The sequence below is a fragment of the Salminus brasiliensis genome, chromosome 12 (assembly GCF_030463535.1).
Source record: "Salminus brasiliensis chromosome 12, fSalBra1.hap2, whole genome shotgun sequence".
Taxonomy (NCBI): Eukaryota; Metazoa; Chordata; class Actinopteri; order Characiformes; family Bryconidae; genus Salminus; species Salminus brasiliensis.
This window is the reverse complement of record NC_132889.1, coordinates 391,970-416,969: the sequence shown is the minus strand read 5'-3', so window position 1 is coordinate 416,969 and position 25,000 is coordinate 391,970. Positions and strand designations below refer to the sequence as shown.

The 25,000-nt window shown below is 46.4% G+C and overlaps 2 protein-coding genes and 1 non-coding gene across 7 annotated transcripts in view; all 3 read left to right on the top strand.

Moving 5' to 3' along the window:
* aurkb (aurora kinase B) overlaps window positions 1–5,116 on the top strand; it is a 5,324-nt gene extending 208 nt beyond the window's left edge. Inside the window, exons 2-9 of one of the 2 annotated variants that reach the window (XM_072694411.1) lie at window positions 226–264; window positions 1,719–1,758; window positions 1,960–1,996; window positions 2,418–2,606; window positions 2,887–3,025; window positions 3,533–3,681; window positions 3,797–3,971; window positions 4,553–5,116. In XM_072694411.1, coding sequence (XP_072550512.1) covers window positions 226–264; window positions 1,719–1,758; window positions 1,960–1,996; window positions 2,418–2,606; window positions 2,887–3,025; window positions 3,533–3,681; window positions 3,797–3,971; window positions 4,553–4,735 — 951 coding nt within the window. In that variant the 3' untranslated portion in view covers window positions 4,736–5,116. The remainder of the gene's footprint in view (window positions 1–225; window positions 265–1,718; window positions 1,759–1,959; window positions 1,997–2,417; window positions 2,607–2,886; window positions 3,026–3,532; window positions 3,682–3,796; window positions 3,972–4,552) is intronic. The other variant, XM_072694412.1, reaches the window with a different exon arrangement.
* Window positions 5,117–6,648: 1,532 nt separating this feature from the next.
* trnal-aag (transfer RNA leucine (anticodon AAG)) lies at window positions 6,649–6,730 on the top strand. Its single transcript has one exon. It is a non-coding gene; the product is annotated as a tRNA-Leu (tRNA).
* Window positions 6,731–7,134: 404 nt separating this feature from the next.
* bod1l1 (biorientation of chromosomes in cell division 1-like 1) lies at window positions 7,135–24,459 on the top strand. Of its 4 annotated transcripts, XM_072693521.1 has the most exons (28): window positions 7,135–7,344; window positions 8,920–9,044; window positions 9,169–9,365; window positions 9,822–9,877; window positions 10,710–11,154; window positions 11,424–11,573; window positions 12,063–12,226; window positions 12,649–12,739; window positions 12,869–12,992; window positions 13,720–13,780; window positions 13,864–15,132; window positions 15,169–17,881; window positions 18,285–18,370; window positions 18,515–18,587; window positions 18,758–18,795; window positions 19,294–19,366; window positions 19,463–19,518; window positions 19,616–19,691; window positions 19,783–19,847; window positions 20,190–20,294; window positions 20,396–20,441; window positions 20,603–20,655; window positions 20,743–20,800; window positions 20,884–20,984; window positions 21,879–21,960; window positions 22,092–22,200; window positions 22,375–22,449; window positions 22,842–24,459. In XM_072693521.1, the coding sequence occupies exons 1-28, from the start codon at window positions 7,228–7,230 to the stop codon at window positions 22,963–22,965; spliced, it is 6,732 nt and encodes a 2,243-aa protein (XP_072549622.1). In that variant the 5' UTR covers window positions 7,135–7,227; the 3' UTR covers window positions 22,966–24,459. The 4 variants fall into 4 exon arrangements, with proteins under 4 accessions (XP_072549622.1, XP_072549621.1, XP_072549620.1 ...); XM_072693520.1 differs by having other exon boundaries at window positions 13,864–17,881; window positions 19,786–19,847; XM_072693519.1 differs by having other exon boundaries at window positions 13,864–17,881; window positions 20,399–20,441.
* Window positions 24,460–25,000: the final 541 nt, after the last annotated feature.

Below are 25,000 nucleotides of genomic sequence, written 5' to 3'. Positions count from 1 at the left end.
AACAGCCAGGACCCGGCTGTTACTGGCGCTCCCCTGACCGCTGTTCTGGACCGGTTCTGTTCTGGACTTCATGTTTGGACTAATTCGCTCTAATTATCCGCTCCTAAAAACACCACCAACACTGTAGCTAGCTTGTGTGTTAACCACTAACCAAACAACCCATAATAGTCACAGCAGTCTGACATGCTAATGGCTAATGGTGCACTTGCTATTTGCTGTTTTCAGAACAAAGAGAACCGAGAACCCAAAGGTCTGCTCACACAGGTAGGTTAATGGAGAACCTTTATAAATACAGCCGATTAAACCGGTTTCAGATCAGATCAGTGGGACCGCTGTGCTCGAGCGAACCCCTGACCCACAGTGGAGCACGCAGGGCCCGCAAAGAACGGTTCCCCAGCAGAACCGGGTCTGCGTCCAGTGCGAAGCTACAGAAGCTGAAGGATGCCTGTGTGTTCTCACTGCTGCAGGAGTCCAGAAAGACCATCTGATCATAACCATAATAATAATAATAATGATGATGATGATGATGATTTTATTATTGCTGTTGCTTTTATTTATATTCTATTTGTGTCTTTACTGATCCTACTCAGGGTCCTAACTTTCTTCCTTGTGATCTCTTAGGTTAGGTGATCTTGACAAAATTGTTTTCTCATGAACTTGATACAAGTTATGATCCAGAAAACATTTATTGTCCTACAAAATTAACCTATGTTAACATAGCAAGAAAAAGAAGTTATAATCATTAGATCTGGTCAGTTAATGGTCTAATAAGGTTATTGTGGGCGGGGGCGTTCATCTCAAAATTGAGAAAATAATTGTTTTGCTTCTCTGAAGATCAATACCTCCTGTAGATCACTAACTGAGTTAGAATCTCTTTATTTCACCAAGTATGTTACACATACAAGGAATTTGTCTTGGTGAGAGCAACAGGTATGACCAGTAACAAAAAAAAAAACACAGAACACAGTCTTAAACTAAAGGAAAAAGACACTAAACAATAAATAGGGTAGGGGATAAATTAAAAAAGTACTAAAGGTAATAAAGACCTGAAAATATATTTACAGAAAAGAACATCTGTACAGGTGTGCAAATAGTCATAGTTTCATGAGAACATGAAATACTTTTATTCTGCTCGTCTTCATTAAAACTTAGCTTTCATCCTGATGAATCCACCTGTTTTTTGTGATCTTGAAATAAGTTCTCAACAAAAAGAAGAGAAGTGAGCGGTGTTTGAGGACAGTACAGTATAATGACCTCTGCCTTTCTGGACGTCTGTTTACTGCAGCTGCTGCATGTTCATCTCCGCCTTGCATGTGAAGTTAATAAGCTCATTAAGTAGTGCTGGGTGCAATGACGATGACTGGTTTATAAATTGTGATCTCACCAGTGCTAAAGCACTCTGATCATCTGATCAACATATTTAATTAAAGTGTAATCAGTCCTGTTTCGCTGGATGTCGTGCAGAATATTGATAAATCTCTGAACTGAGAATACGATGGTATTTGGAGAGCAGTGTTTAGTCTACCTGTACTGTGCATGCGTGTCTGCATGTCAAAATATAGCAGTGTATATTGTGCGTCTTGGAAGTGTTTAAACATGGTGATAATATGGTATCGCCCAGCCGTACTGATTAGATGAAAGCTCTTTAATAATATCAGCCACTGACTAATTACTTAAGGGGAGGACTGCTGTGATGTTGTTGACCTTGCCTTTCACAGGCGTCTGCATCTAACTCTGGAGCAGAAACAGAATCCATGGGTAAGTTATATTATATATATTTACAGAGCGGTTAGAGCACCGGGCTATTGGGTTGTGGGTTCACTGCACGGATGGGCCACGTTCCACTCGTGTCCAGCACTATTGTCTTGAATATAGAGTGTTCAATAGCACGCTGGGATGGAGACCAGTTGTCAGTGGTTTTCCCGATCTCTGTGGCTATAAGCTGTTTTTCATTCTCAGGTCCAGGCAGAGTCCCAGTGAAGTCCAGCTCACCAAAGTAAGTAGTTGGTCCAGTATGTATTGAATAAATGCAGGAATTTTAATGTGGGGTAGTTCAGGTTGAACAGACTGAACCTGAATCAAAATTTAGTTTTGTCACAATTTTTAGTAATTTCACAGAAATGAAGCAGTAATCTTGATTAGTGCTGATGCACAAGACACAGAAAAGCTAAGACTGTAAAGATAAAACATGGGGATCTAAAGAATGGGTAAAGCAGCTGAGAGAAATAAAAATAGAAGTGCTTTTATAAACAGCAGGTTTATTTCTCACTGCTGATCCAGATTGATTTGCTTCATTTTTATTGTTGCTGGTAGATATTTACATAGAAAAATATTGGAGTTTGGCATCTGCTCACATCTTCACTCACTGCTAGCGTGCAGCATCTCTCCGTGTTGGTAAGAATTCTCTCCGTTTTCAGGAAGTTCACTATTAAAGACTTCCACATTGGGCGGCCGCTGGGGAAGGGCAAGTTTGGGAACGTGTACCTGGCGCGAGAGAAGAAGGTCAAGGTGGTCGTCGCTCTGAAGGTGCTCTTCAAATCCCAGATGGAGAAGGAGGGTGTGGAGCACCAGCTCAGGAGGGAAATTGAAATCCACTCCCGCCTCAGGTGAGGGACAGGGATAACCAGCTGCCTTTCCTTGAGCCTTGGGTTTCAGTTTATATAAACATGCGTTTACCCATCAGGAGACGAGACTGTAACAAGTGAAATAAATATAGCGTGTAGTTTTCTGTCCAGGCTTAATATTTACGCTGTTTTATTGGTAAATCCATGCAGATCAGGCCTTAACTGTTTATTCTGACCATGGGGGAGTCACCTACCTACCTACCTACCTACCTACCTGCCTGCCTGCAGTGGGGTTAACTCTTGTTGATCTGTGTGTCTTTAGGCATCCAAACATCCTGCGCTTCTACAACTACTTCTACGACTCTTCCCGTGTGTTTCTGATTCTGGAGTACGCACCTAGAGGAGAGATGTACAAAGAGCTGCAGCGCTGCGGACGCTTCAGTGACCAGCGGACAGCCACGGTGAGGGTCATCAGATCTCTACACCCTCAGTTCCTGCCCTGTAACTAACTGGTGTTGGCTATAGGTACCGCCAATAAAGTACAACTAACTGCTTGTTAAAGCTAGTGGTCTCTTCAGTCGACTAATGAGACGTGATTACTTGAACCACTCAGATTTGGGTCCAATTTTTTCAGATCTGCCTTCCAATTCCACCTCTCTCAAACTCTCACAAAGGCTGTTCTGTGTGCTTATTTTTAATGAAAATAATTGCTGTGAATCATAGTGTTAATAAGGAAAGGCATGTTCGCAGTTCCTGACAACCAGGCAAGTGTTGTCCTGCCCAAATCTGGTTCCCCATTTCTGATCGTTAACCAAAAAAACCAGGCTTTTAATGTTTATGGTGAAGTTCACAGCCCCTTTAACTCCTCAGCTGGGCCAGCTCTGAAAAGGCTCTGTTTTCTTTGTCATTTGAGGCTGCGGGACGTTTCTGCTATAGGTTGTACATGTGTTATCTGTGTGAATGTGCAGTTCATGGAGGAGATCTCTGACGCGCTGCAGTACTGCCACGAGAACAAGGTGATCCACAGAGACATTAAGCCAGAGAATCTGCTGCTGGGTTTCAGAGGAGAGCTCAAGATCGCTGACTTCGGCTGGTCTGTTCACGCACCTTCGCTACGGTAACTGGCAGCCCGTAATTCTCCCTGTGCTTCAGTTCTGTAAACTGTCCCGCGAATGTCTTCTCTGACTCGGCTTCCACACCCTTCTAAATCTTTCTTCTCGCTTGCTCTCCAGGCGTCGCACCATGTGTGGAACTCTGGACTACCTTCCTCCGGAGATGATTGAGGGCCACTCTCACGATGAGAAAGTGGACCTGTGGTGCATTGGGGTGCTGTGCTATGAGTGTCTGGTGGGGAACCCACCATTTGAGACAGCCAGCCACTCAGAAACCTACAAACGAATTACCAAGGTGTGTGAGGAGAGGATGGGGTTTGCATTTCATTCTTCGCTCAATTATTAGTCGGCTTTGAGCAAAGAATAAAAGTAATGTTTTAGTATTGCAGCGGAACGTCTAAAGCCCAGTTGGAGCTGGGGTTAGGTTTAACAGACGAGGTCAAGGTCGAAATAGAACATGAGTTGAATAAATGCTGCCCAGCAAGACACAGATCTCATGGACCCAAGTCAGTTTCTACAAGACTTTGAACAGCTATTATACTTGAGTGTGTGCAGCTGAATGTACTGTCATGAATAATCAGGGTTGGGGTTTTCATAAAGCTTGAAGTCTAAACTGCTCAGTTAAAGGGGGTAATAAAGTAGCCTGCGACAGTTTAAGATGCCGGAGACGTCTTTTGAGCCGTGACCGTCTGAAAATAAAGCTGGGGGTTAACGACGCACCCACAGTAGGGCTGCAGATATATCATTTGAGCATCACCATCGCAAATTAAACCATACACGTCATACTACAACTTCCTTGATAGAAAATTCCCACTGTTCTCATTTTGCATGCCCCCCTCCATGCTGCGACCCACACTGCAACTCTGTGTTTAACAGGTGGATCTGCACTTTCCAAAAGTGGTCTCGGACGGAGCCCGGGACCTGATCTCCAAGCTGCTGAGACACAGCCCCACCATGCGTCTGCCCCTGAAGAGCGTCATAGAGCATCCTTGGGTGAAGACCAACTCCCGCAGAGTGCTGCCTCCTGTCTGCCAGCCGAAACCAGCGCCGACACACTAACTGTCCCATTAACTTCATGATGTACAGATCAAGCTTTGTAGTGTTCTGATGAGGATGCTGCTCGTGGTTCAGAGGGTTGTAGAGCCTGTACCTGTCAGTCAGACTCTTTAGAGGAGTTAACTCTGCAGTGCTAGGTCGGTTTGGCGGAGTGTGGTGGTGTGTTTAGGCTTTAGTGCCCTGCGCTGATGGTTGAAGGCAGGTTGATTCTGCAGTTTTCTCTGGTGTACACTTTTCATACTTGATGTGAACTTGCACACTGCCTGTGTATTATTCTGTCTTTTCTCTCTTTCCTTGTTTTTCTTGTATCACTTCATTTTAAGAGTAAGGGGTGTTTGTATAATGTCTGTGTTTTTTATTATTATTAATTGTTCAAATCTATATTTTATCTCCTAATAAAACCTTTTTGTGCAGTCTGTTGAAGATTGCCCACTTACATTGATTGTTGGTGTGTTTCTGAACCTGGTCACACTGGATTTTTAAAAGAATCATTTTTTTTATTTTATTTTTTAGTAGTTTTATTTTAAAAGATGGTGTGGGAGACTTATATAGAATCATAGCCCTTTCAGTCCTCTTAATTGTGTTCCCAGCCCATTATAATCTGACTATCAGTATAATATACAGAACTTATGTTGGTAGATCTTTTCAACTCTGGCTCTTTGTGTTTGAGTAGATGTTGAGTAATTTTGGTTATTGTAATTTACTGACAGTTATTGAGAATACTGACAGACATACAGACTACAGCTTTAACATGAGTAGATGTTGTAAAACTGATGTTTTTAATATTTTGCTGGTTAAAACTGACTGGTGTAATCTGATGCGTGTGTGTGTGTTTAAGGTGGTAGTAACTTCAGACTCCCGCAGATGGTGCTGCATGAGGATGATTGGGCTATAAATACTTCTGAGGGGATTCCCAGATTATGAGGAGGTAGTGCAGTGAGGGTCTCGTTGGATGTGTGGAAAGTGGGTCATAAAGCAGATGCAGTTAATGCTTGGCTAAAAGGAGGGACTGCATTTGGGCTAAAGGCCTCAGTGTGAAGGAAGGAGCTGAAGCTGCAGGTGTGTGGAAGCGTACGGTCATACGGGTCTACCAGCAGTGGCAGAGACCCCAGCCTACAGGACTTCTCAGAACTGTGGCTGATGGACGATCTGACGGACAGGGACCGCCGGCGGGTTTCACAGCCTGTGAATTATAATCACTTCGCTTCCAGAGAAGAGCTGCTTCTAGAAGTCAGTGCAGGTTCTTCATCTCCAGCTTCTGAAAGATCTCTCCTCAGAGAACTGCAGACCATCGGCATATGGAGCAGAGAGCCACGCAAGAGGCCTTCACTTACTTCTGCTCAAGAATGAGGAGAAGTCCTGTAGGCTGGGGTCTCTGCCACTGCTGGTAGACCCGTATGACCATAAGCTTCCACACACCTGCAGCTTCAGCTCCTTCCTTCACACTGAGGCCTTTAGCCCAAATGCAGTCCCTCCTTTCAGCCAATCATTAACTGCATCTGCTTTACGACCCATTTTCCACACATCCAACAAGACACACGCCAGGGCCCACGAGTCGCATCCTGATGCATGCTGGATTACATCTAGATGTTGAATGGAGTGGTAGTTGGGCTGCACTGCACCTCCTCTCCTCAATCCATGAATCCTCTCACACACCTCACAGGATTTATAGCCTCAGCATCCTCATACAGCGCCACCTGCAGGAGCCTTAAGTTACCACCACCTTAAACACACAAGGTGACGTAGTTTTCTTTACATATTTCTAGTGACGTAGAATTCTTTAAATATTCTAACAGAAGTTCTGACGTGTCGTTTTCATCCCTTTACACTGAAGTAATCGTTGTAATAATCCTTTAAATTCTTCTTTCTGGTGAAAGGAGAAGTGTTATAAGTCTAATTCTGCGGGTCGCTTCCACGGTAGCGTGGCCGAGCGGTCTAAGGCGCTGGATTAAGGCTCCAGTCTCTTCGGGGGCGTGGGTTCGAATCCCACCGCTGCCAGCACTGCTTTTTATAGTTTATCAAAATATGTATATATATATTTTTAATAAAAATTAGCTACATATATACACTGCTCTTCATCTCAGCATTAAAAAACAGGACTTTTTTAGCCATTCGCCACTGCTGCTTTGAACCCACACACACACACCCCTTAAATTATGCAGCTGTTAGCTACGTTCTGCTCTTTACATTTATTACACGCTGGATAAATGATTACATCGGGATAAATGAATTCTTAATTCTCAAATATGGACGTTATCTACCTCACGTGTCGGTGGTGTAGACGTCGTGGCTGGTGGGTGTGAGCACGGGTAGGCGCAGTTCTCGGGGCTGCCTGTAGAGGCCGCTGCTCTGGCAGGCCGCTCCCTCTGCGGTCGTGAATGATCAACATCCGGAGCAGCGGCGCTGAGCATGAGCGGCTGTGCTGTGGTGTCGGACCCCTGGATGAAGCTCTGAGCTCCAGCCTCACTCACACCGCGGCCTCTTCAGCGTCCGAGATGGCTGGTTTACCCCCCGGAGACCCCCAGATGGTCGCTATGATCGTGAATCATCTGAAAACGCAGGGTCTGTTTGACCAGTTCAGGCGGGACTGTCTGGCGGACGTGGACACGAAGGTGCTTCTCCTCCCAGCTCACTGCCCCGCTGCCCGCTGCCCCGCTGCCCGCTGCCCGCTGCCCCGCTGCCCCGCTGCCCCGCTGCCCGCTGCCCGCTGCCCGCTGCCCCGCTGCCCGCTGCCCGCTGCCCGCTGCCCCGCTGCCCCGCTGCCCCCTGCCCGCTGCCCGCTGCCCGAGTCGCCCCGGGGCCCGTGCGCGTGTTTTGTTGGTGTATTATTAGTTTTACTGTATTAGTAATGTTTCAGCTGGGGGCAGTCAGCCTAAACAGTGGGGTCTGTTCGGACTCGGACTGTGTCCCAAACCGCGCAGTAGTGCCCTGCCGTTGCTCAGTGTAGTGAAGTGCGGTTTGGGACGCAGTGCAGAGCATATTTTGCCTCGGTGTTGGAGAAATGTGTAAAATGTCCATATCCATGTGTTTTCAGTCCTCAGTTTCTACAGTACAAAGCCTACCTGTCTACCTGTTCACCTGTTCACCTATCTAACCTGCAGAGGTTTAGCCCCGCCCACTCTCACCGAAGTCATAAGGAGTGTTTCAGCCCCGGACTGCTGTTACGATCCGTTTTACTTTTTTAATTAGATTTATTTGTGTCCCGCCTTTTACAGACAATGTTGCTGCAAAGCAGCGGGGCAGTGGTGCTCGGCGGTTAGAGCTCCGGGGTATTGCTAACGGGGTTGTGGGTTCGATACCTGGGGCTCGACAAGCTGCCACTGTTGGGGCCCTTGAGCAAGAACCTTCACCCTCTCTGTTCCCTGGCCGCCACAGCAATGGCTGTCCACCGCTCCGGACGCGTGTCCTCACTGTCCACTGTGTGTGTGTGTTTGTGTTTGTGTGTGTGTGTGTGTGTGTTTCACTGGTGTGTGTGTGTGTGTGTGTGTGTGTGTGTGTGTGTTTTTCACTGGTGTGTGTGTGTGTGTGTGTTTCACTGCACGAATGGGATAAATGCGGAAGCCAAATTTCATCTGTGCCCGTCACTAATGGTCAGTGTGGTTGTTTAATGTTTAATGAGACAAAAGATCAGCAACATCTAAAACCAAGACTCACAAAGGGGGACCCGACCCATCCTCCACTGATCAAAGTGATTCCTGAAAAGTCACTGTACCACCTTATAAGACTGTTATTATGTTCAGGTGTACTGATCTAATCTCAGTAGTCAAAGTAATGTTGATGCTGATTAATGGTTAGAAATCGGTATTAATATGTTAGAAATTAGAACAATAAATTAGAAGTTTAACAGTAAGAGTCCGTAAATAGATCGGTAGATAAATTGATACTTTATCCTGAAGGAAATTCAGCAATGTAGTCAACTATTCTGAGGCAGGTAGCAGTATCTGGAGGGTGTGGAGATGGTCTGTGGTGGGTGGCAGCGGAGCCCGACGGTCAGAAACTAAGTTAGGGGGCTTTATAAGAGAAATTATTTCTGTGAACTAGTAAGAAGCCAGTGCCTTGTGATCCGAGTAATCATGAAGGCTCATAAATAGAAGGCAGGTCCACTAATAACTGTTTTTAGTGAAAACACTTTATAATTAAATATTTATATATAACCCACTAAAGTGTACTGTGTATTTCTTTTTCAGCCTGCTTACCTGCATCTGAGGCAACGAGTGGACAACTTTGTGTCCAACCACTTGTCCAACCATACTTGGAGCCCCCAGCTGAACAAGAACCAGCTACGGAACAGCATCAGACAGCTGGTGCTGCAGTAAGTGTGCAGACAGCTAACCGTTACCCTGTAAACATAATGTGAAGAGCTGCTCAGGTAACTGTGGTGGTGGTGGTGGTTGTTGTTGTTGTTGTTGTTGTTTATTGTTCGTCCTCTTGTGCAGGTCTGGAATGCTGGAGCAAGGTGTGGACCGCATTGTGGCCCAGGTGGTCGATCCTAAGATTCATCACATCTTTCGGCCGCAGGTGGAGCGGGTCGTGAGGCAGTTCCTGTCTCCCGGTAGTCATATAGAAGAGGAGGAGCCTCCACTTGCTCCAGGCCCATTGGGGGACAGACAGGAAGCTCAACTGCCGTCTCCAGGTAACGTCACAACGAGTTATACCGATGTAGTTATGACTAATTACTCACTTCCTCCAGAGTTGCTCAAATTTAAATAACGCTGCTGATAAACACTGGACTCGCCTCTCTAGACACGCCCCCAAAAACCTAGACCTATCAGTGCTCCTCAGAGCTCCTCCAGATCTTCATCAGCTGGTAGATGGATGTGGTTTAGGAGACGGTGGGACGCTCCGGTTCTAGATAAATGTGTAAAAAGGTCTGATCCTGTCATTTTAGCACATAGTCTGAGTCCAGTGTTTGTTAGCTATTTTAGTCTAGCGTCTTTAACTAAAGAAGCTCACGTCAGATACCCAACACGTCTTGGCTGGTCGACTGAATCTGGCTCCTGTACTGTGATTTTTCATTGCACTCTTCGGTTGTTTGATATCTGTTACATTTATTTTCTCTTTGTTTTCCCTGTTTCTTCTGTCTCCTCAGGTCCAGCCTCCAGCGCAGTCGCTGACTCGGCAGATTCCGGTTCCTCTCAGAGTCAGGTAAGATTATGGCACATCACGCTGTCTGAATCACAGAGGTAGAAACTGTGTAGTCATCAGATTTGTCTGATCTCTGAAGCTGGTTATGTGCAGACGTCTTTATTGAACTCCAGAGGAAGAGTTTTCTCTGTGTGATGATGATGATGATGATGATGAACAGGTTTAGCTCCTATTGGTTTGGTTTAGAAATCATTACACATCACCGTCCGCAGATACGCACACCCACAACATGGATACCAAAAAAGCCGAAAGAGGATCTCAAGGGAGTCTCAAAGCAGCCTTGAGAAGTCTTAAATGATTCTTTAAAGGAGTTAAGAAGTCTTTAAAGAGTCACAGACAGTCTTACAGGGTCATATCACGACGGGACGCTGTAATGAAATATTGATGATTGTTGACAATAAATGCAAAGACGATGATAATCAACTGAATAGTAAATAATAATAATAATAATAATAGTTATTTTTGCAGTCTTCTTTTAGAGAGCCTGTATCATACAGCGTCATGAATTGGCGTGTTTATTAGACTATATTATGTACACAGTGTCAAAACACTCACTCATTCAGTCTGTACAGACAATTTTATTAGAAAAGACTGTATATTTATATATATATATATATATATATATATATATATATATATATATATATATATATATATATATATATATATATTTGCCTGTTCAGCCTATGACAGTTTAGCCCCGCCCAACAGGAGTGTTACCCATAAACCCTTATAAAATGAGCTCTTAAATGATGCAGGAAGTTGACACTGTGTGTGTGTGTGTGTGTGTGTGTGTGTGTGTGTGTGTGTGTGTGTGCGCCCCCACCTTTAGAGCCAGGATCCATCCAGCAGCAGGATCCAAAGCGGAGAGCCAGCCCTGGATGGCCTGGCCACTGGAGCCGAGCGGGGAGAGGCAGACATGAGCCTTGTGGAGGAAGAGGAGATGGAGATGGAGGTGGAGGAGCAGAGTGAGAGGGAGGGACAGAAGCCTGCAAGCAAAGGAGAGGCAAGCAGTGAGCGAGAGCATGACAGAGACAGGGAGGTGGAGATGGAGGTGGAGAGAGAGGCAGAGGCTGAGGAGGTGAAGAAGGAGGAGGAGATGGAGGAGAGAGATGAGAAGGAGAAAGAAGATAAAGATGAGATGAAGGAGAAGAGCAGCAGCAGCAGTGGGAAAGCATCTGGGAAGAGCAGAGAGGAGAGCCAGGAGACGGAGGCACAGAAATCCAGCACGGATACACAGCACATCCGCCAGAGAGCCCGAGAGAGGCTTAAAGAAGGTGAGGACCTCAGAGGAGTCTCAGAGGGGTCTTAAGACGGTAGAAGAGTCTCATAGGAGTCTCAGATTGTCAAAGATCCTATTGCAGTAGGATGATGTAATAGATGATTGATGATTATTGACAGTTTACACAAAGACAATAATAATAGATAATTGTGTTGGGGGGGGGCTGGCACCTCACCTCCTGTAAGACGGGGACACGGTTTTGGGAACATGCTGTCTGATTTGGGTTGCTGCCTGGTTCACTGATGACTGTGTTTGTTGTGTTAGAATACTCTCTGGAGGACTCTGATCTGGAGGGTCTGAGTGATATCACCGTGAGCTCGGTGCACACCAGTGATCTGTCTTCGTTCGAGGGCGAGAGTGAGGACGATCAGCTACCGTCTGACTCCACTGAGGAAGGAGAGATCACGTCCGAGGGTGAGGCTACGCTTGGATAAAGCACTTTCTGTTTGTACAACTGCATCACACACATACGCTATGTGTCCAAATGTTTGTGGACACCTCTTCTAGTAAATGCATTGAGCTACTTTAATTTGCACCTATTGCTGACACTGACACACACAGCTTGTCTAGTCCCTGTAGAGAAGAAGTACTGCCAATAGAATAGGACTCTCTGGAGCAGATCAACATCATGACCCTATTGACTCCATGCTGCCTAATAATGCCAGGCGTGGGCTAGAGGGGTATAAAGCCCCCCAGCATTGAGCTGTGAAGCAGGCCAATCAAAACGTTGGGGATGATGAGGTGATCCTGACCTCACTAACGCTCTTGTCGCTGAATCCAATCAAACCATCACAGCAATGGTTCTTCTCCAGAATCTAGTAGAAAGGCATCGGAGCTGAGTTATCTAGTCAGACTCTGAGGAGACGAAATTGAGCTGCAGCTGCTTTGTTTGTGTTTGAACAGATGAGAAGGTTCAGAGGAAGTCTGCTGGCGAGGACTCTGAAGACAGTAAGGAGAAAAGGCCTCGCGGATCACGACAAGGCTACATCCACAAGCCTTTCCTGTACTCCCGTTACTATAGCGACTCTGATGACGAGGTGACGGTGGAGCAGCGACGACGCTCGGTGGTGAGCACAGTCTCCCTGCCTTGGGCGAGAAAAGAGCTACAGTGTACTAATATAACAGTCATTGGGCAAAACTCTGAGAGTCAGAGCTACATTGGTCCGTCTGGGTCACATGATTAAACTCTACTGTCCTGTACTGCACTTTAGAGACGGCAGCTTTAAAGAGAAGTTCTGCCTTTTTTTTTCTTTTTTATTATTGCATTTCAGTCCTGTTTAAAGCTACAGCTTAACCCTTTAAAGCCAAGCATATAATATATATATATTTTTTAATGGTACATATTTGTGTATATATATATATATATGAATATGATAATGATAATTAATACAATAAATAAGAAAATGAAGTTAGATGCAAAGGGTTTAACTGCGTATGAAGTCCCTAATCTCCATTAAAGCTGTGGTCGTTTCTGTGACGTGTCGTTCAGGCGAAGGAGAAAGAGGAGAGGGTGTTGAAGAGGCAGCAGAATCGGGAGCGTCTGGAGGATAAGAGGAGACAGAAGGCGTTGCAGGCTGAGGGTGAGATCACAGTTTTTTGGCTAATTAGTTTGAAGTTGTTGATCCTGATGTTTTTAAGAAGCTTCATCCTCCACTGAAATGGCTGTGGTCCTTTTGCTGTGTGTCTGATCTCTATTCTGTCCCCTACAGAAAAAGCGCAGCAGACCTCATCCAATCAAGACGCTACACGACCCCAAGCGAAGGAGGCACGGAAGGAGAAAAAGGTTCTAGAGAAGAAGGTGGCGCTCAGCAGGAAAAGGAAAAGAGATTCACGGTATATTTCACAAGAATCAGGTTCTAATTTTTACGTTCAGGTTTTCACATCCTACCTCACGTGGTACCTCCCCTTACTTCCAGTACTTTAAACAGTCATCCTGTATCAGGTCCACCTTAAATCATCATCATCCTGCATCAGCTCCACCATAAACTAGCAGCTTCAGGATCATGCTGACGCTCCACTGACTGAACTGAACAGGGAGAACGTCGTCTCCATCATTCCCACTCCGGGCCGGAGCGCTGCTGCTGCTACTGCACTATGGAGGTTTGGTGGTGGAGCTGCAGGAGGAGAACCTCTCTCCAGAACTGCTGTGTAACGCTGCAGAACCCATAGAGTCATATTAGTGTAAAATCCTGTAGTATTACTCTACCACCTCCGCCCACATGCTGCTCCACCTTCAGATCAAGCTTCTGCAGCTCTTACACTGTCCATACATGTGTACAGCTGTCCATGAGGGGGCGCTCAACGCCTGATCTGTTTTTACATTAGTGGAGTAAAACCACAAGCAAAATATACCAATTCTTCATAAAACTGCTTTAAATAACAAGAACAAGTGAGTTGAATCAGGTGTGCTTGAGCAGGAAAAGCACAGGGCCTTGCAGGAATCTGGGCCTCCAGGACCATACGTGCTCGCCCCTGCTCTAGGGTAGGCCTGTGTGTGTATGTGCACAGTGTGATCTATACATGTGTCACCATGTTCCCTTTTATTTTTATCTGGATCCAGAAAGGAGGACGACGCTGGAAGCAGAAGAAAGCAAGAGGAGGCAGATTCAATAAAGAAGGAGGTGAGCTTGTAATCTTCTGATCTTTTAATCCTCTGCCGTTTTCCTGCTTTGTCACTTAATGTAATGGGGCACTATTCCTCTAGGAGGTGCTAAAGAGTAAAGCGGTTCCTCCGAAGCCTGTGAGAAAGCCGTCTGAGGTGGAGGAGCAGCGCAGGAGGAAGAGTGGCAGCATTTCTGAAGACGCGAGCGAGCCACGCAAGGTCCTCGACAAAAACCGCACCCACTCGTTCATCCTGGACTTGGAGACGGGAACGGAGGAGGCGCTCCGACAGAGAGGCGGTGGGAAAAGTGAGCGGCACGGCCGCAAAGACAGCCAGCCCAAAGAGAAAGAGCGGAGAGAGAAAGAGAAGGAGCGGAGCGTGTCTGACGAACGGTCCAGGCACAAACAGAAGCCGGAGAGCAGAAAAGGAGGCGATACTCAGGTGGAGGAAAAGGAGGGAGTGTCTGCCAAAGGCACAGGTGATGAGAAGGGAGATAGGAAAGGGACAAAGGTTAAAGGAGACAAGAAGACCTCTGTGCCTGTCCGAGAAGGAAGAGCATCCGTTTCTGAGGGTTCTGCTGCCGCAGAGGAGGGAACCCTGAAGGACGTGAGGAAAGGAAAGATCTCTTCAGAGATTCCCAAGGACAAAGACAGAGAGAGACTGAAAGGAGAAAAGACTAGTAAGAGTGACCTAAAACAGCTGCATCGCCTAGACTCCACAGGCTCCGCTGAGGACAAGCTAGAAGTTGAGGCCACTTCAGAAGTCCTCAAAAAGAAAGACAAGCACTCCAAAGATCTTCTGAAAAGATCCAAGAGTCACACAGAGGCCAAACCTGTGGAGAAGGGTAAGAGCAGGCAGGACAGCAAGGATTCAGGTGCAGGCGAGGCTTCCAAACACTCGGATCTAGACAAGGAATCCAGAAAGGCCAAAGAATCTGTAAAGTCTGTCTCGGAAAAACAAAGATCCAAGTCCAGAGATGATTTGAAACCTCAGAGTCCGCTAGCAACGAAGTCAGACAAGAGGTCCCCGGGACAAGAGGCCAGGAGTAAAGCAGGAACGCCTCCAATCAAGCCAGAGTCCTCCAAGGAAAAGAAGAAGGAGGGAGCGTCGAGAGAAGATAGGAAAGCTTCTGAGGATCGTGCTCTTGAGAAAGGGAAAGAAGCAAAAAGCTCAAAGAAAGCGAGTGAGAAAAAGAGCAAAGAGTCTGAGAAGAAAGCTGGAGAAAGCGAGAAGGAAAAGAGGAGCACTCAAGCAGTTGGACTCTCCTCTGCTTCTCCAGGTTCTGCTGCTGTTGGTAAAGAGGTACAGGCTGCGGAAACAGTGACCACACTTTCAGCCACACAAGTGAAGTCTGATCTCACAGCCCCACAGGTCTCAGAGACGAAGTCTGATCTCACAGCCCCACAGGTCTCAGAGACGAAGTCTGATCTCACAGCTCCACAGCCTATGGATACGGAGTCTAATGTCTCAGCCCCACAGGCCTTGGATACAGAGTCTAATCTAACAGAGCCAAAGACCTTAGATGTAAAGTCTGATCTCACAGCCTCACAGGCAGTTGAGCCAGAATGTAGTCTCCCAGCTCCACAGTCTTTGGATGCAGAGTCTAATCTTGCAGCCTCACAGGCCCTGGACACAGAGTCTGATCTCACAGCTCCACGGCCTATGGATACGGAGTCTAATGTCTCAGCCCCACAGGCCTTGGATACAGAGTCTAATCTAACACAGCCACAGACCTTGGAAACAGAGTCTAATCTAACACAGCCACAGACCTTGGAAACAGAGTCTAATCTAACAGAGCCACAGACCTTGGATACGGAGTCTAATCTAACAGAGCCACAGACCTTGGATGCAAAGTCTGATCTCGCAGCCTCACAGGCAGTAGAGCCAGAATGTAGTCTCCCAGCTCCACAGTCTTTGGATGCAGAGTCTAATCTCACAGCCCCACAGGCCCTGGATGAAGAGTCCAATCTTTCAGCCTCACAGGCAGTGGAGACAGAAAATAATCTCACAGCATCACAGGACATGGACTCAGAATCTGATTTTACGGCCTCACAGGCCATTGCCATGGAGTCTGATCTCCCAGCCCCAGAGTTAAAGGACGAGAAATCTAATCTTGCAGCCACACATGCAGTGGAGACAGAGTGTAGTCTTGTAGTCTCACAGGCCTTGGAGACATCTGATCTGACTGCCTCACAGGTCACTGCCACAGAGTCTGATATCCCAGCCACAGAGGCAATGGACGTGGAATCTAACCTTCCATCCTCTCAGGCTTTACATGCAGAATCTGATCAGACAGCCACACAAGCCTTGGAGGCAGAGAATGAACTCACAGCCCCACAGTCCATGGACATGGAGTCTAATCCTACAACTCCACCTGTCTTAGATTCTGTCACAGAGTCTAATCCTACAGTCCTACAGGCTTTGGACACAGAGGCTGATCTCCCAGCCCCACAGGCCTTAGAGTCTATTGCAAAGTCTGATCTCACAGCCTCGCAGGTCTTGGGTACAGATTCTAATCTGCCAGCCCCACGGGTCTCAGAGTGTCTCACAGGTTCTAATATTACAACCATACAGGCATCAGAAGCTCTTGCAGAGTCTAATGTGGGAGCCCCACAGACCTCAGAAACTGTTGCAGAGTCTAATCTCACAACCTCACAGGCCTTGGAAACGGAGTCTAATCCGACAGCCCAACAGACATCAGAAACTCTTGCAGAGTCTACACTTGCAGCTCCACAGACCTTAGAGACGGAGTCTGATTTGACAGCCCCACAGGACTCAGAAATGCTTACAGAATCTAACCTCACAACCCCACAGACCACAGAAACTCTTGCAGAGTCTAATCCGACAGCCCCACAGACCTCAGAAACTCTCGCAGAGTCTAATCCGACAGGCCCCCAGACATCAGAAACTCTTGCAGAGTCTACACTTGCAGCTCCACAGACCTTAGAGACGGAGTCTGATCTTACAGCCCCACAGGACTCAGAAATGCTTACAGAATCTAATCTCACAACCCCACAGGACTCAGAAATGCTTACAGAATCTAATCTCACAACCCCACAGACATCAGAAACTCTTGCAGAGTCTAATCCGACAGCCCCACAGACATCAGAAACTCTTGCAGAGTCTAATCCGACAGCCCCACAGACATCAGAAACTCTTGCAGAGTCTACACTTGCAGCTCCACAGACATTAGAGACGGAGTCTGATCTTACAGCCCCACAGGACTCAGAAATGCTTACAGAATCAAATCTCACAACCCCACAAACCTCAGAAACTCTTGCAGAGTCTAATCTCACAAACCCACAAACCTCAGAAACTCTTGCAGAGTCTAATCCGACAGCCCCACAGGCCTCAGAAATGCTTACAAAATCTAATCTCACATCTCCACAAGCCTTGGAGACAGAATCTGATCTGACAGCCTCACAGGCCTCAGAAACTCTTGCAGAGTCTAATCCAGCAGTCCCACAGGTCCTGGATGCAAAAAGAGAATCTGATCTTTCTGAAAAAACACCCTGCCCGCCCACGGTGACCTGCTCAGAGTCTGATCTTGTGCCCACAACAGCCCCTCAGGCTTCAAGCACACTCCCAGCATCCGATCTCACCCCTGCTGATTCCAGCAGTACACCTGCTCCTGACGACATGTATGATGCCCTGAGCGACATCACTCCAGAACCTGAGGATGACGAGGAAATAGCCATGAGGCTCACAGAGAGCCAAACGCAGCCCCGCCCAATCCCTGTGGAGGCCGACGCCCTCCTGACCCTGATGGACGTCTGTGCCTCTGCTGCCAAAAACGATGTGATGGGTATGCCTGAAAGGCAGGACACAGAGGGCTCGTTAGAGGAAGCGGACAGGAAAATGAAGGAAGCGGCTCTTGCTCTGCTATCCATGGACCCGGACCTGTCAGTGGCTCAGAGTCCTGTCACCATGGAGACGATAACAGTTGCAATGGAGGAAGAAGGACATTCGTCCTCTGGAGATGCAGGAGATGTGTCCGAAACGCCTGCAGAGGAAAAACAGGAGTCTGAAACCGGAGCAGCTGCTGATTCCCTTCCATGTGTGATGGAGAGTGACTCTCAGGGTGGAGCTCAACGCCCTGGTGGTGCGGAGACCGTACTGGGTAAATTCATGTTTTGGATCAGACAGTTGTTGACCTACTGGTTTACTGACCTACTGGTTTATTGCTTTGTTGACTTATTGGTTCACTGACTTGTTGATTTACTGAATAACTGGATTTACTTGACTACTTTAGTGATCCCAAAAGAGAGTTCTCCAGTAGCATGTTGCCATACAGTGAAATGCATGCACTATACATACAAACTATAAATATTTGTATGCTAATAGCGCCCCCTTGTGGGGAATCATTAGCCTGCTTATCATGAGTGAGGTCTATTGAGTTCTAGATTATTTCTTTACTATTAAAATCAAAGAAAATAGAAAAAAGTCTCTGTTTAGGTTCTCCTCCTCCTCTTTGTAAAATGTGAACTCAGTTTACCTGCATGTTCGGTTGTTGTTGTCTGAAGTTGCAGAAGAAGCTTCAGCTGAGGCGGAGTCCAGGCAGACTCATACCGACACTCCGGCTGAGGGCACGGCCTCTACCAACACAGAGGTGAGTCTGATCATTTAAGACGCTGCATTGCTTATCGTGTGCCAGAAGCTCTGTTTATGAATGCTGTCTGACCCAGAACTGAGAGGATGAATCAGATTGGCTTTCCTGTCCATCATCCTTCTAATGGATCTCTAATCTGTGTAGGACCAGTCTGCAGAGGTGCAGCTGGAAACTGGAGAGCAAGAGGAGCAGAACATGAGCGCAGCAGAGACCTCGGGTGAGTCCTCCGGTCAGAAAGGCAGATCAGTCAGTTTGGTCGGTCACATGCTTCGTGACCTGCTGTGACCTTTCTGCTGTTTTATGTGGTTTTATTGATGTTAATCACTCTGTGTGTGAAAAGTGCTTCAGACCTGCCTTGTGTTAAAATGCCTCACCTGCGGATTTCAGGTGTGGATCAGAGTGAAGCTGCAGAGCACTCAGAGTCTGTGAGTATTCGCTTGCAGAACACGTATGTGTATGTTATAGTATGTGTACTATAATAACCTGCTTTAGGGGGGCATTTCAAACAGTCTGCAGTTGTTCTGTGCTTGTTTTCAAATATATATATATATGGGTAGTTGGGGATGATGAGGTGGGGTGGTGATCATCCAACATCCTGACCTCACTAATGTTCTTGTTGCTAAATGCAATCAAATCCTCACAGCAATGCTCCTCCTCCAAAATCTAGTACAAAGTCGTCTTCTCTGGACAGTAGAGACAGTTACTCCAACAGAAGCAGGAGAAACTCTTTTAATACCCTTTATTTCAGAATAACTACAAATAAGCAGGTGTCCCAATACTTTTGTCCATAGAGTGTATGCTGATTTTTAATTGAACTTCTCCTTCTAGTATAAACCCAAGTCTGTGTGTAAAGGTGGCTGCTATTTCTAGCTGCTCTTCTTTAGCTCACTGAATGACCCAGGCCTCTTTATGTCTGACCACAGACTGAACCAGAGGCTGTGCAGGAGAAGAAACCGGCACGGAGAGGGCGGCCCCCCAAACTAGTCAAGCAAGCCAGTAAGTCACAGAGCCTGTCTGAGTGAGCTGTGTGATCATACCTGCAGTGTGAAATGCCTGGAGTTATTTAAGGTGGAACGTCTGTTATGTGTCCAGGCAGTGCGTCCAAGTCTGATGGCCCGGAGGAGGACAGGTCCGATGTGTCCGAAGCGGTAAATATTCCTCAGCTCTAAACACACTGATCCAGCGGTTCAACACAAAGCAGTAAAGCAGTGAATGTGTGTTCTTGCCGTTTCCCCTGGTGTGCAGGATGACCGCGCGGAGGGCAGAGTGACCCGTAAAGGGCGGCGGTCCAGTCAGAGAGCAGCGCCAGTGAAGGAAAGCGGTGAGTGTTTCATGTCCTTTGCAGAAATGCCATATGAACCCCCCCTCGGCCAACGGAGTGACGGGACCCTGCCGATGTTTCTGTGTTTCAGCAGCTAAAACTCATACTGACCAGCAGAGCGGCGCCAGAGAGACCGAAAAAACAGCCCAGAAAAAAGTAAGCGCACAATCTCAGGGCGTCTTCACACTTCTCACTTCACACCCCCCTCTTTAGTCAGGCGTTTTAGTTGGGCCAAACCGGGACTGAAACCAGCGATTATCTGATCATTTTAAAAGCAGCTGGACTCAACAGCGGTCCAACCAGATTACCAAAACACAAGCGGTCCATGAGCGGCGATGTGTAGCCAGGCTCTCTCTCCTCATCTCTCTCTGTGTGCGCTCTTATGTCTCTCGCTCGTTCTTTTGCTTGTCTCTCTCACTGTTGTCTCTCTGCCTCTCTCTCTTCTTTACTGTTCCTACTTTTTATTATTCTAATTCTCTAATTATGATTTTCTGGTAGAGTGAGGATGAGGAGGCTGATGAAGGAGCAGAGAGCAGAGCTCCACGCCGAGGAAGATCTTCTAAACTCACAGACCCTCCTCAAAAGGAGGAGGAGCCAAAAGAGGTGGTTTATTCATCTGATTGTGTGTGTGTGTGTGTGTGTGTGTGTCACAGAAGATTTCCCTTTATACCCATATATATATATATGTGTGTGTGTGTGTTTAGCAGTTGCGCAGAGGACGGCGATCTGGAGCTCAGACTGCCCCTACAGGTCAGTACTGGTGACTTACAGCTCATTATAACCTCCTAATAAAATGACTATGAGTCAGAGAACCCCTTTTAGTACCATATAGAACTCTTATTGCTCAGTGTCTGACCGTGTTCGATTAAAGCTATAACTGGAATATTAAAGTTAGAACTTTCACCTGACAGCTAAACCTGCACTGAAGAGGAAGAGATCTGACCAGGCTGAGGATTCTGGGAAAGTGAGTCCTTTTCTTTGAAGTTTGTTTCTGATTAGTTTAAAGTGATTTTGGATGGATTGATGAGTGTTTGCTTTAAATGTGGTGAAGGAACCACCAGCTGAGGAGGAGGAGGAGGAACTTGTCAAAAAGGCCAGAGTTCACAGCGGTAAACTAGTGTACACACACACACAATGTATTTTCTTATATTCTTATTATTCTGTATATTAATGTTATTTTATTGTCGTTCAGAGAGTGTGTCTGAAAATACGGAGGAGAAAGAAGAGCAGGAGAAGTGCAGCAGTGAGGGAGAGGAGGAGAAGAAAGAGGAGGGAGGAGAGAAGGAGGAGACTGTGAGTAGATCTAACACACATTATACACTCCAGCTCACGGTGTTAAATTCTGACTGTGCTCTTACATTTACACTGAAGGCCTTTATCAGACGCTCGTCTCAGATAATGCCCTTAGCTAGTTAAGGGCTCCTCCACACACTCTGCACACTCAGTACTCTCAGAAGAGGAGGGGCTTCAGTCTGGGTTTGAGGACAGTGAGCGTTGGACTCTGCTGTTCGGACACCCAGGGGAAGTTCGTTCCACCACTTCGGTGCAGGACAGTAAAAAGTCTGGACGCTCGTCTTCCGTGGATCTTAAAGGATGGTGGGTCGAGCCGAGCCGTACTTGAAGCTGGAAGGGCTCTTGGTGCTGATCAGCTTTTGACCATCGCCATCAAGTACGGAGGGGCTGGCTGGTCCAGTCTTGGCTTTGTAGACCAGCGTCAGGGGTCTGAATCTGATGAGGGCAGCAGCTACAGGAAGCCAGTGAAGAGAGAACGCAGCAGAGGTTCTGCTGGGTCTGTAACTCCCTCTCTGTTGATGGTGCTGGGCAATATGACCTCAAATCAGAATGATTAATTGAACATTTCACCTCGATTAGGATAAATGAGTGATTATAGAAGCCACTCGAGCTGCTCAGTTGGCTCCATGTTTGAGTTCTCACGTTGCTTCCATGCCGCAGACTGGATGGGGCGGGGTCTCCTGACTACACGTGCAGCAGTATTAACACTGGTGTAATCTGTGTTAGATCTGTGTGTATCAGTAAGAACCTGCTCCTGTGTTACTGCTATCATCACTGACTTTATCCTGTCATAATACATGTTCTCACTCCACTCACCACAGCACAAATCACACACACGCTCCCAGTAACACACATCTACCCCTTATCTGAAGTGGTTTTTTTTTCTTTATGCAGGAAGAAGAGGAGAAAGAGGAACCAGTGAAGAAGGCCCGCAGAGGCAGACCCTCAAAAAGCACCCCTGTAACAGATGAGACGGGTATGATGGCCTAAGAGTGTGTTGCTTTTGTGTTTGTTAGAGAGGCCACACCTACTCTTCCTGTACTGTAAAAACGAGTAGCTGTGAGACGTTCATCCAGACGCACTGCGTTTTTCCTTCTGTTCATCCAGTGAAGAAAGAAGAAGAGACCGAAGAGGCTGAGGATGAGGATGAAAAGGAAGAAGAAGAGACGGTAACGAGGGCCACGACTCGCGCTGCCTCTCGTCTGGAGGCTGAGAAGTATGAGCTTTTATTACATACCTATTTATTACAGACTTCATAACAAGCTCATAACCCAGCTCCTGTTTCACTCTGGGCCGTTTCAGAGCTCTCAGGTTAGACTGATGGATCATAAAATTAATATTTGCTGCAAAATCATTTATTGATGATTATGATTTTTTTTTTTTGTTGCAGGAATAAACCCAGCAAGCCATCGACCAGAGCTGTCAGCAAACTGAGTGGGAAAGAGGAAAGCTCTCCAAACACACGGTATGTGTGTGTTCTTCCTTCAGTTCTGCAAATATTAGCCTGTCCACCAGTTATCTGATGGGTCATCAAGAAGGCTTTCTCCTAGATGTTAAAGTTTGGCTGTGAGGATTTGATTGCATTTAGCACCACCCAACCTCACCCCCAGCTCCCAAACTCATCCCAGAAGTACTGGGTGGAGCTGAAATCTGTAGTCCGTCCAAGGTTTTATTGGGATCTTGCTGTTATGGTTTCTTGCCAGTTTCCTTCCTTTCAACTGAGCCACACAGGAGCTACCTGAGTGTTGATGGCGCCCCGAGTGGAGAACCTTCAGCCTGTTGAGCACTAGAGGGCGTGTGTGGTCTGTAAAGCTCTTCTGCATCTTCTGATCGTCGTTATCTCTCTGTCTTTCACAGAGCTTCCCGCAGTCAGGTGTCTGCAGTAGTGAAAGGGCGCAAGCGTGAGGCGAGTTCCCCGACACCTCGCACCCGTGGTGCCCACAAAGCTGAAGAACCAGCCTCCAAGAGAACCAAGCGGTGAAGAGCCGACCATTCAAGAGAACTGTCGGAGCTTTGGATAGTGACACCTGTTAGGAGAACCTCACAGTGTTTTCTCCACGTTCTTGTTTTACTGCAGTCAGACTTCGGTTCCGACCTGGTTAGTGTCGTCTGGAAGCATGAACCAAATACCGAACCAGTTCCGAAGGTATCTGGTCAATTTCATTCGAGCTTGATTTACACACGCCACTGAGATTAAGTGGAGCTGTATAGAACATAGATAAGCAACACATTAATAATAATCTGAACTTAAGTGAAGATCAGGTTTTGACCAGGTCCAGTTGTCATTTAGGAAAGCATCTGATAAAACCACTGGAAACCTGGTTCTGAAAGCCGTATCTTAGCTCTGGGTTCTGAATTGTGGCTCATTCTGACAGCATTGCTCTAGAGGGATCTGCTGTGTTATCAGTGTTCTAGAGCCGCTTTAGGAACTCCTAGACTTCTAGAACCAGCGTTTCTCAGCGAGGCAGCGGGTTCTGCTGGATTCCAGGGTCTTCTAAAAACTTTGTCTGCTAGTTTCCCATCCCAACCCACTCCATCAGAGCCAACCTTCTAGAACAAGAGCTGGCCAGGTTGTCTCTTCTGGACTTACCAACTGCATAAACACCCACAAATACAGACTAACGGAGGAGTTCGGCCGGTGTGCCGTGAGCTCGGTCCGATTCGGGTTCACTCTCCAATGATAGCAGTTAACATTAGCATAGAAGCCCATTCCTCCAGGTAGAGTAGAAAAAGCACCTGTTTCTGCAGCAGTGTTTCAGACTTTTGATGCAGTATCTTAAAATAACCTGATTTAGAATCTGGATTTAATGATATTCTTGTGAGATTTTCCCTTTGAAATCTCCAGTTAATGTTTTCTCAGGATTTGTGTTCTCAAAATCGTGGTTCAGCATGGCAAGATTTTTTAAGTTTTGACTTAGAATCTAAAATTTCATTTTGAATCTTTTTTTTTATATTGTCAGTGTTTTACTTGGTGTCTAGAAATTAATTTTCTTTTAAAATCCTTGCTTAGAATCTTTAGTAAACATTTTCTTTTACATTTTGACTTGCTGTTGTTGAAGATTGATGTTTTTTCAAATTTCACGTAAATCCTGAAAACAGTTTGTCATGTTCTCATCAAAATCGACATGTTCTGACCTCTACTGACTGGTTCTTTGGGAATGGGACATATTTGGAGTCTTTTCAAGAAGCTGTGGTAAAATTTAAATTTTTAGATACAAAAACCAGTCGGAGGAAACAAATCGTCATTTCAACACTTTCAGCTCTATTTTAAGATAAGAAGTGAACTATTAGAAGGAGAGATGTTCTCAGCCGGTGGACTGGTCAGGGTTCATATTTCTTTGTTTGGGTTTTATTCAGTTGTGGAAGTGTTGATTCTGTTGGCATGTTCAACATGAAGACCCTCATTCTGTGAATGGAAAGAATTGAACTGTTCTGTTGTTGTTTTTTTACTCTTCGCTTTTATTATAAAGGCCAGTGGGACCACGGCTGTGTGCTGGACTCTTCATTTAGTTTGTGTGTGTGTAGTCTTTTCTCTCCAGCTCCAGCTCCATCTCTTCACCCCTTCTGTTCCAGTGCTTCCAGAAGTTCAGGACTCAAGTCTATACACCTTCTGTATCACCTTCTTTCAATTATGGACAATAGTGATAGAATTGCATTACTCCTGAACCGCCACAGGGAGGCGCTGTTGGCCTGCAATATTGATGTGGTCAGTCTTGGGTCCATGCATATTGGATATGATGGGGTAATGATGTAGCCATGCTCTACCAACTAATCCTGTCCATGTGTTCCTGCTTCACCATTACAGGCATCTATCAGTCTCTCTCTCTCTCTCTCACACACACACACACACAGCATGTCAAATCATGTTTGGAACCAAGAGAGATACCTAACAGCCAAGCAACACCCTAGTAATCACCTGGAACACCCTAACCTTCTAGGTGGTTGCACCATCTTGCAACCATCTGACATCTGCTTAGCAACACCTTAGCAACCGCAAAAGATACCAGTGCCATTTG

Bases quoted from the DNA above. Each gene is read 5' to 3' on its own strand.
- bod1l1 (XM_072693518.1), top strand. From the start codon at position 7,228: ATGGCTGGTTTACCCCCCGGAGACCCCCAGATGGTCGCTATGATCGTG. The intron at 9,366-9,821 runs GTAACGTCACAA...CTGTCTCCTCAG, and splicing joins AGCTCAACTGCCGTCTCCAG to GTCCAGCCTCCAGCGCAGTC. The intron at 9,878-10,709 runs GTAAGATTATGG...CCCCACCTTTAG, and splicing joins CCGGTTCCTCTCAGAGTCAG to AGCCAGGATCCATCCAGCAG.